This window comes from Tupaia chinensis, unplaced genomic scaffold, assembly GCF_000334495.1.
Source record: "Tupaia chinensis unplaced genomic scaffold, TupChi_1.0 Scaffold000153_1, whole genome shotgun sequence".
NCBI lineage: Eukaryota > Metazoa > Chordata > Mammalia > Scandentia > Tupaiidae > Tupaia > Tupaia belangeri.
In genome coordinates, this window is record NW_006159624.1 from 943,718 (window position 1) to 953,801 (window position 10,084).

The window sequence follows — 10,084 nt, forward strand, 5'->3', positions numbered from 1 at the left end:
ACTGCGGTTTGCGTCCCAGACCCAGTGGCTTAAACTCACGCCAGGTGCTTGTGCATGCGTGCCCAAAATCCCGAGAGGAGAATGGAGGAGAAGGGATTGCGATTGCGGTATGGCCATCCCCCCTGGGGGGTGATTTCTCTCTTTCTATCTCTCTGTCTCTGTGTGTCTGGCGAGCGCACACGCCCTATAGCAAATAAAACCTCTCCAAAAAAAACAAAAACAAAACCAAAAAACCCCAAAAAAACAAAACTGAGTGTTACTAGGTTAATTTATACCTAAACGAACAGGAGGAACCATAGCTTCCTGTGCTCATTTTTTGGAATTAAAAAATTCTAGTAAAGGGGCCAGCAGGTGGCGTGGTTAAGGGCGCTGGACTCCCACATGGCTGACTGTGGTTTGAGTCCCAGACCTGATGGCTTGCTTTCTCACTTTCTCTCTCTCTCTCTCACTCACTCACTCATTCACTATGTCCCTTTCTGGTCAAATTAAAATAAATTAAAAAAAAATAAGTTCAATAAAAATAATTCTTAAAAAAAAAAAGATTCTAGTAAAAAAAGGACTAGCTGGTGGTGTGATAATGGTTAAGGTGCTGGACACTCCCTCATGGCCAACCACAATTCGAGTCTTGTACCTGGTGGGTTTCTTTCTTTCTTTCCCTCTCTCTCTCGCTCTGGTCAAATTAAAATAAATGAAAGAATAAATAAAATTAAATAAACAATTTTTCAAAAAAAATCTATTCTAATAAAATGAAGGTTCTTCCTCTTTACTTTAGGAGGAAGAAGCTCTTCTTTCTGAGATGGATGTCACAGGCCAGGCCTTTGAAGACATGCAGGAGCAAAATATCCGTTTGATGCAGCAGTTACGGGAGAAGGATGATGCAAATTTCAAGCTCATGTCAGAGCGAATCAAGTCCAATCAGATCCATAAGTTACTTAAAGAAGAGAAGGAGGAGCTGGCAGACCAAGTTTTGACTCTGAAAACTCAGGTATTTAGGATGAATAGAGCTTTCCATTCTTTTGAAGTAGTGTGCTTTCTACATGGAAGTACATGTAGAATGATTATTGTGGCATTTTTATATAATTTAAAAACCCTGAAAACCATGTGTTCATAATTAGAGAACCAGTAAATATTAGCAGATCATACATCTCTATGGAGGAGTACAATGTAATGGTTAAAACAAATATGGATCTATCTTCTGATATGGAAAAAATACCTAAAATATATCAAGCGATTCATTTTAAAATCTCTTGTGTTAAGGTGTGTATTTGTGTGTGCCATGTATTTGAAAAATTTCTCGAAGGCTGCATGAGAAATTCTGAGAATAGTTATCTCTGGATGGTGGGATACGTTTGAGAGTTGAGGTGGTAGGCATATAAATATTTTTTACTTCTTAATATTGTTTGATTCTACTTTATGCATTAATTTTGGGGAAAAGACTACTTTAGAACCTCTAGCCATTTTGAAAGAAATAGACTTTTGTTTGAGCCATAATTTATATGTTCTAGAATGAATTGCCAGGTTTTGAAGATTAGAATGACTGCTGAAGATCATATTTGTATTGTAATTTCCTCTCTTCTGGCAATTTGGAGAATTTTTCAGTGGCTTTCTAGACTCTTTCTGAATCTTCATCATATTTCACTTAAAAGTGAAGATTTTAATGATCATAATCTTGCATATATTTTAAAGGTTCATGTAAAATCAGTAGTAGTTTAAGATTTCTAACTATTACGAGACTCTGGATTAACAGCGTTCTCAGTTTTTATTGACTCTTTCTTTCTGTTTGTGTTAAAATGGGATTCTCTTTTTCAAGGTTGATGCACAGTTACAGGTCGTAAGGAAACTAGAAGAGAAGGAGCATCTGTTACAGAGCAACATCGGCACAGGGGAGAAGGAGCTGGGTCTTAGGACTCAAGCCTTAGAGATGAATAAACGCAAGGTATGATTGATTACTCTGTAATCTACAGTGACAGTCTCAGAGGAACAAGCATGACACTGATGAAATTGTAGGTTTACTTTTATACCAGCTTATATCTCTCTTATTTTCTATTCCTTTACTATATTACTATTACTTTATTTTTTTTAACTTGGGTTAACATTTTGCCCCATTAAAAATAAGAGTGATAAGGGGACCAGCAGTTAGTGTAATGGCTGTGTCACTGGACTCCCGCGTAGTCGATTGCGGTTCGTGTCCCGGACCTGGTGGCTTAAAACTCATGCCAGGCATGTGTGCGTGCGTGCCCAAGATCCCAAGAGGAGAACGGAGGAGAAGGGATTGCGGTGTGGCCATCCTCCCTGGGGGGTGATTTCTTGCTTTCTGTCTCTCTGTCTCTCTCTGTCTGGTGAGCGCACGTGCCCTAGTGCAAAAACCTCTCCCCCCCAAAAAATAAAATAAGGGTGATAAGATGTTATTTGTACATCGTGCTCAGGCGATGGAGGCAGCCCAGCTTGCAGATGACCTCAAAGCACAACTGGAGATGGCTCAGAAAAAACTACACGATTTTCAGGATGAGATCGTGGAGAACAGTGTCACCAAAGAAAAGGACATGTTCAATTTCAAACGAGCCCAGGTATGGGCGATTTTCTTTACATTTCATCTTTTAGGTGTTTTTTGAGGTCTGAAGTGACCCAGATGATGAGTCATTAGTCTAGTGTGTGTCATTGCCTATTAGACTGTAAGATTCTTGAGAGAAGACCCCGAGTGTGTTTTCTTCACTGCTGTTGGGTTGTTGGGAAAGTTATGATGCATTTTTGCATAGAAAAACATAGAAAAATACGTCATGACTGTACCAACAACCTAATATATTGCCAAGCCTATTGTGAAGCCTAGCAGCTTGAAGTAAGAATTTATTACATGAGTGAATTTGTGCCATGTTATAGGTATAGAAGCATAAACAACATTAAGGGATTTTAAAGTTTTCCTACAGTTTCTGTATTTTGTCTTGTCAGGTATTGCTAATGATACCTTTTTATCCTTATCTGTATGTTTGTAAATTGTTGGTTTAGTTTAAAATTAGTTACTGTAAAACAGAGTGGCCTGCCCTTTAAATTCTTAGATTGCATTTTCACAGGGCTGAGGTGGGAGTAGTTAGATGCAGCTCTAGTTTGGGACTAGGTTATAGTTGCCTGTTCTAAAACAAAAGAAAATGTCCTGTCATTTGTACTTCTCTACATTCCTAAAGAGAACTGGACTTAAAATGACAGAAAGTCCTTTTTTACACAGTGAAAGTTCAAGTTAGAGAAATTATTTTTCTCAAAAATAATGGGTCTAGAGAAGTGTGTCTAACAGGTATGCTATTTTATAACAGGAGGACATCTCTAGACTTCGAAGGAAGCTGGAAACCACAAAGAAACCAGATAATGTGCCCAAATGTGATGAGATTCTAATGGAGGAGATTAAGGATTATAAGGTGAGAAAAACTGCCTTGGTGATTTTTTTGTGTGAGTGTATGTGTGTGTTTCTGTGTAGGCCTGAAATGGCCTACTAATAGTTGGGGAGAATAAATACTGAAGTTCTTTAAATGAAGGTACCTAGAGAATGTTTTAATATTTGGGGCCTTGGGAAGATGGTACTCTTGACTAGGTACTTTGTGGGTTTGCTTATATATGAGAGCCATCTGGATCAGGACCCTTTATGGTTGCTCAAACTGTCTTTCTTTTTTTCAGGCACGCTTGACCTGTCCATGCTGCAACATGCGTAAAAAGGATGCTGTACTTACCAAGTGTTTTCATGTTTTCTGCTTTGAGTGTGTGAAGACACGCTATGACACCCGCCAGCGCAAGTGTCCCAAGTGTAATGCTGCTTTCGGTGCCAATGACTTCCATCGTATCTACATTGGGTGATCGAAGATGAGAGAAGAAGAGGAATTGGCTAGACAGGCACTTATTCATTGACCACCGAACCTCTACCTCCTCTCTCCTTAACTGTCACCCACAGGACAGTTTTGACTTGTCAACTACCTTGCCCCACAGACTTTATGTCCAGGCTCCTGTCTCTAATAGCTAGATGGCCTTAGGGGGAAAGAACTGGTAAATGTGAGTCTTGAGTTTTAGAATGAATTAGAAACAAACAATCTTCCCTGCCGGCTTTGTTTATTTTCTGTCTCTTTCCAACATAATCTTCTTCAGACCAACTGTATAATCTTGGATTGTCCATTCCTCTTGAAGAAGTCAAGTTGGTATTTTTAATATTGAGAAGGGAACAAAGAGTAGAAACCTGGCTATTTTGGGGGAGTGATCTTTTAGAAATAAGCTATTTATGGGCACATACTTTTCGTATTTTGTGTAGTAAACTTTTTGTAACCTTGGATTATAAAATGGTACAATTGTGCTATTCTTTCCTAGATGGTTTGAAGCCTTAATGAAATTATATCCAGGATGATTTAATCCATTTCCATTTACTAGCAAAGTAACTTGTTAAGATCAGCTGGCTTCCTTGTTAAAGTTATTTAAATTTTGAATGTTCATCTACTTTAAAGCCTTTAAATTTCTTGAGGCCAGAATAATCTCAAATAATATAGCCCTTTTGTCTTCTAATGAAATCAAGATGGGAAAGATGGTAGAATAGGACTAAGAAGATGAAGAAGTCTTCTGGGTACTCAGAACCTGATATAGAGAGGCCTGGGTGAGTTATGAATTACTCTCATTTTCCTCTCCACAGGGATTGTTGTAATTCCTGGTTTCCAGAAGATTCTCTGTAATGGTTCTGCAGGACTTTATATTCCACAAACTTCAATTAAAAGCAGGATTCAATTTGCTTTTGTGTTTGTGGTTTTTCTTTCAGCCTTTTGTCTTTGCTATTACTGGTTGATTTTCTGCCTCCTGTTCTAGAATTCTCTTGAATGGAAATAGCTCAGATTAAGAGGCTGGCTGTGTTTGAAGTATTTAATTATTTTTCTTCCCATCATTTTATTGAGTCTATTCTGAGAAGAGATTTTGCCTGAAAGGTGATAGCTTGTTTGACTATCTAGTTCTCTTCTGTTATCCCTGTGGAGGTAAGAGATTGTGCCTTGTTTTCCAGGGAGTATAATATTCTGCCTGGTATTTTAGAAAGAAAGTTCTTGGATTGTAAGATTTATAGTAACCAGCAAACCAGAGGTTTTCTATATCTCTGATAAAGAGTGATGTAAAATGGTTCTCTCTTGATCACCACCTGTCCTAGAAGAGGGTTAAAGACAAATTCCATTTTTTTTACTTTTTTGGTGGTTAACTGACAGTAATCATAATTTGAGATGAATTTCTCAGTCATGTTGTATGGATTAAGAAATGAGTCTAATTGTGGGAATCTTAGAAGGTCATGAAGAGAGGTCATGGGACACCACTACCCTGATCTCCTGCCCAACACACACACACACACACACACACAACACACACACACACACACACACACACACACACAGCCATACTGGGATTAGTCCTTACTCCTGGACACAATGAGTTTTCATTCAATAATAGGACACTTTTTCTTTGTTTTTCACTTTTCTTTCTTTTTTTTATTTTTTTTTGGAGAGGTTTTTGCTATAGGACACATACGTTCGCCAGAGAGACAGAGAGACAGAAAGCGAGGAATCCACCCCCCAGGGGGTATGGCCACGCTGCAATCCCTTCTCTGTTCTCCTCTCGGGATCCTGGGCATACATGCACATGTGTCTAGCATGAGTTTAAGCCACCACCGGGTCTGGGACTCGAACCATGGTCAACTACATGGGAGTCCAGCAGCATAGCCAGCTGCTGGTCCCTGTTTTTCACTTTTCTTACAGGGTTAGCTTGAACATAACTTTGTCGTTTGACTATTTTCGGCAAATAGGCTACTTGGGCAGAAGGTGGTTGGGACTTGGATGTTAGCTGTTTATGACGATTGGCTTGGAAAGCCATCTGCTTACCACCAGAGGATGTGGAGTAGACTATGGGGGAAGAAACCACTAGTCCCATGGGATGCTGGATTTCTGGAAAGCTCCTCTGATTGAGCAGAGCAGGAAGCCTGGTCTCAACTAGTTTGAGGTCCAGCCAGTATAAGGTGAGCTTTTCAACTCATTTCCAGATAATGACTTAAAAACAGTGATGATTTTTTTTTTTTTTTAATCATAGTTTCTCTCACTACAGAAGAGGTCAATGATTGGGCTTCAGGAATATACTCAAAGTGCATACCAGGTTTCATTTTTGTAGTATATGCATTATTTGTAGCCTTTTTCAGATATTTAAAGGAATTTTGAAACTTCACTAATTGCAAATAAATTAGAAATCATAGCTATAGATCTATAGAAACTTTAAAGAGTGTTTTTATTTTTTATTTATTTTTTATTAATTTTATTAATGTCTCTAAAATGCTTATTTCAGTGACTACTGTAGAAGTACTGGAGGCCTCTTCAAAAAAACAATTTTTTTTTTTCAGGTGACTTAGGTGGTGTGGAGGTTAAGGTGCTGGATTCCACATGGCAGACTCTATGGTTTGAGTCCCAGATCTAGTGGCTTGAAAAGTACGGCGGGTGCATGTGCATGTGTGCCCAAAATCCCAAGAGGAGGATGGAGGAGAAGGGATTGTTTAGCCATGCCTCCTGGGGAATACTTTGTCACTTTCCTTCTCTCTGTGTTCCTGTCTCTCTCCAGGAGCCCACATACCCTATGGCAAAAATATTAAAAAGAAAAAAAAAAAGTAATTACTATAGGGATTTTTTTTTTTCCCCCAAAAGTATTGAGCCGTTTCTGCTGGCTCTTGCATTCTCACAGGAATTTCCTTTGTGATTCCTTTTTTCTCATTCTCTGTCCTGATCCACAGGCATCCTTGTTCTTCAGTGGTAGGTGTTCTGTGCACGTGGAACCATGTGCATGGCACTAGACTGATGAGTATGATTTGATACTGTGAAGGTTCAGGACAATGAAATGATTGTCCAGATTGGTGATGCTTGTTCTTACAGTAGCTATATATGCTGCTCTCACTTAGTCCCATTGTCATTTCCTGATTGTGAAATGCCTTTAAACTTTGCTCTTTAAGTCTTTTTTTTTTTCCTGAAGACTGTCGATTGATAAATCCAAGTCCCAGTGGGTGTGTAGAACAATTATGACTAGTAATTATCACAAAAGTCTATCTACCTTACAGACTTATAATAAGATAGCCACACTGAGAGTAAGTAGAAAATCGATGAATTATATGTATGTTGAATTGTGCTTATGCAATAGGAAACCCCTAGCATGGAAATACTTAAGTGTTTTTTTTTCTAAATCTTAAAGTTCAGGAATATTTTTAAATTGTCTGATGACAAAAATAGAGTGTTGCCTTCTGGAGACTTCTTTTCTAGTTTGATCTCTTCCTAATGTTAGCTACTAAGGTCTTATTTATAGCATACATCACAGTTACTAAAATTAGGATATGGAAAGCGCAATGTCTTAGTAGTCAAACTCCCAGTACTTAGCAGATGTACCTAGTACTCAGTAAAGATTTCATGAATAAATTAATTCAGCCCCATGCATCTGCTTTCAGATCTTTAGGAGTCTGCTTTATTGGGCCAAAGTGTGAATTCAACCTTTTCCACCTTCTAAATGGAAACAATCATTCCTCATACATTGAAGTAACTCCTTAAATTTGGATTATCCAGAAGTGTGTGACTGCATTTTTCATTTCTTTTGTGGTGATAACAAAAAGAATTTGGAATTTTGAAATTTAGTACCTCTCAAGAAGCAGCCTGCATAGATGAGGCTTCTCTTATTATAGGTTAATGGTTTTTTTTTTTTTTTTTTTTTTTAAGAGAACTTTTTGTTTTTTTTGTTTTTTTTTTTTTTTTTTTGAGAGAGAAGTTGTGGAAAAAATTGGGACCATAATATGTTCACATTAATAATGTACTTCAAAGATTTCAATTTACTGAACCTTAAAGAGCTGAATGATTTAGAAGATAGGAAGTAAGTGCTGAAAGGGACCTCAGACCATTGTCCTTATTTTAGAGATGAAGAAATAGGTCTGGGAGTCACTCAGGTTTTTTGGGTTTTTGTTTTTAGTTTTTGCTTTAGAGTACATGCGTTCACCAGAGGGAGACAGAGAAACAGAAAACAAAAGTGAGAAATTATCCCCCAGGGAGGATGCCATGACATAATCCATTCTCGGGATTTTGGACACACACGCACACATGTCCAGCATGATTTTCAAGCTGCCAGGTCCAGGAATTGAATTGCAGTAGGCCATGTGGAAGTCCAGTGCCCCAACCACTGCACCGCCTCTGGCCCCAAGGGTCACTCAGCTTAACCACAGAATTGAAATATGTCTATCAGACATTTATTGTTCTTCTTTTTATTCTAAGTGAAGACTTGGATCTATAGAATGCTTGGCATCAGTGAGATAATGAAAATATTTTGAGTCCCTTTGAAGTATTTTTGAAGACTTGTATGAACCTAGTATATTTATAATATCCTTGGTAATTCTAATCTAGACTGCTGTTTGTCAGATCCTGGATTAGGGCCACATATGAGTGTTCCTATAGTACTTTGTTGTGGAATAGAATTGAATCAGAGGGATCTGTCCCTACTTTCCCAATCCTGTTTTGCATTTGAGTACTTATTGTGACTCCAGGCACTGTGTTAAATTTATTTCTTACAAAGTCGGACTTCTTGGGTTTGGCTCTGCCACTTACTAGCAAGTTACTTTATCTCTAGATACTTTGCACACACACACACACTCGCTAAGTGTCGTCTTTGTTCCCATAGCACTCTTTGTATTTTTTTAACTGGAGTATATATCACATTGTGTTGCCAATTTGTGTCCCCTCATTAGACTGAGCTCCATGGGGTCAGAATCTGTTCTTTTTATCTTTCCAGCTCCAGCAGCTAGCTCAATGCCTGGCTCAGAATAGGCAGCCAAAAAAACAAATGCATGAATGATGCAAAACATCCTTGGATAAGTTGGCAGTTGAGTTAGGTTATAGTGCGTTTATATTTTTATGAGATTTGCCTTGGTTCTGTTCCAAAGCAATGTATATGAAGAATGTATCAGGGTAGCAGATTCACAAAGGCAAGGTTGCCGGCAGCTAAAACTGCCTATATCATCGGAAAGTGCCAACATGTCTGAGACAGCAGCACTGCTGAATGATTTGCAACTGTGTTCATGTCAGTTCTTGGTAGGCTAGAAAGCAGAAAGAAAAGATGCTGAAACACTATTTTTGTGGGACACAGGGGCTATGATGCCCAGTGAAAAGGACCAATACAAGTACAGTTACCTTGTCAGTTTCCCTCTCTGTTTTGAAGTATTAGGGGTCAGGCTGAGGCAGGGACATGGGCGGGTGGGGGGGGGGGGGGGGAGCAAGAATAAAGAAACACTACAGAGGAGTAAGAAGGAAGAAGAGGAAGTTGTAAAGCAATGATCAGAGTCCTGACAGTGTTGTATAGTTGCACTTTGTGTGACCCTCTGCTATTGCTGATAATAGCAGTGCAACTTTGGGCAAGTTAATTTCTTATGACCCTTGGTTTTTTTCCATCTCTTGGGCTGTGGGAAAAACCATGATGGGGAACCAGCAGTTAGCGTAATGGCTATGTCGCTGGACTCCCACGTAGCCGACCGCGGTTTGTGTCCCAGACCCGGTGGCTTAAAACTCACGCCGGGCGCGTGTGCGTGCGTGCGTGCCCAAGATCCCGAGAGGAGAATGGAGGAGAAGGGATTGCGGCGTGACCATCCCCCCTGGGGGGGGATTTCTCGCTTTCTGTCTCTATGTCTCTCTCTGTCTGTCTGGCGAGCGCACGCGCCCTACAGTGAAAATCTCTCAAAAAAAAAAAAAAACAAAAACCATGATACATTTTTTGCATAGAAAAACAACAAAAAAATACATCTTGACTTTTCTGACAATCCCATATAAGCTGGAGTTCTGGTTTGCCTACTCTAGACTACATCTTGAGTTACTCATGGCATGGGGTTATTAAGATTCAGTGAGATTGCAGTTTATAGTAAGCACCCAGAATACTAGCTATCGTGAATAGGGTCATCTGATTATAGACTGTGAAAAGCTCAGATTGTGAGAAAGGTCTCTGACATTAAAGACTATACCCATCTTGCTCACCGTTATGTTTCTAGCACTTGGCACATATGTGGAAACTGTTTAATAAAAGTTTG

The 10,084-nt window shown here is 39.1% G+C and overlaps 1 protein-coding gene across 3 annotated transcripts in view; it reads left to right on the top strand.

Moving 5' to 3' along the window:
* Positions 1 to 4,754, top strand: part of RNF20 (ring finger protein 20) — a 39,342-nt gene extending 34,588 nt beyond the window's left edge. For all 3 annotated transcript variants that reach the window (XM_006145559.3, XM_006145560.3, XM_027770695.1), the window contains exons 16-20: positions 773 to 985; positions 1,811 to 1,936; positions 2,427 to 2,567; positions 3,306 to 3,407; positions 3,664 to 4,754. In XM_006145559.3, the coding sequence (XP_006145621.1) occupies positions 773 to 985; positions 1,811 to 1,936; positions 2,427 to 2,567; positions 3,306 to 3,407; positions 3,664 to 3,840 (759 nt within the window). In that variant the 3' untranslated portion in view covers positions 3,841 to 4,754. The remainder of the gene's footprint in view (positions 1 to 772; positions 986 to 1,810; positions 1,937 to 2,426; positions 2,568 to 3,305; positions 3,408 to 3,663) is intronic.
* Positions 4,755 to 10,084: the final 5,330 nt, after the last annotated feature.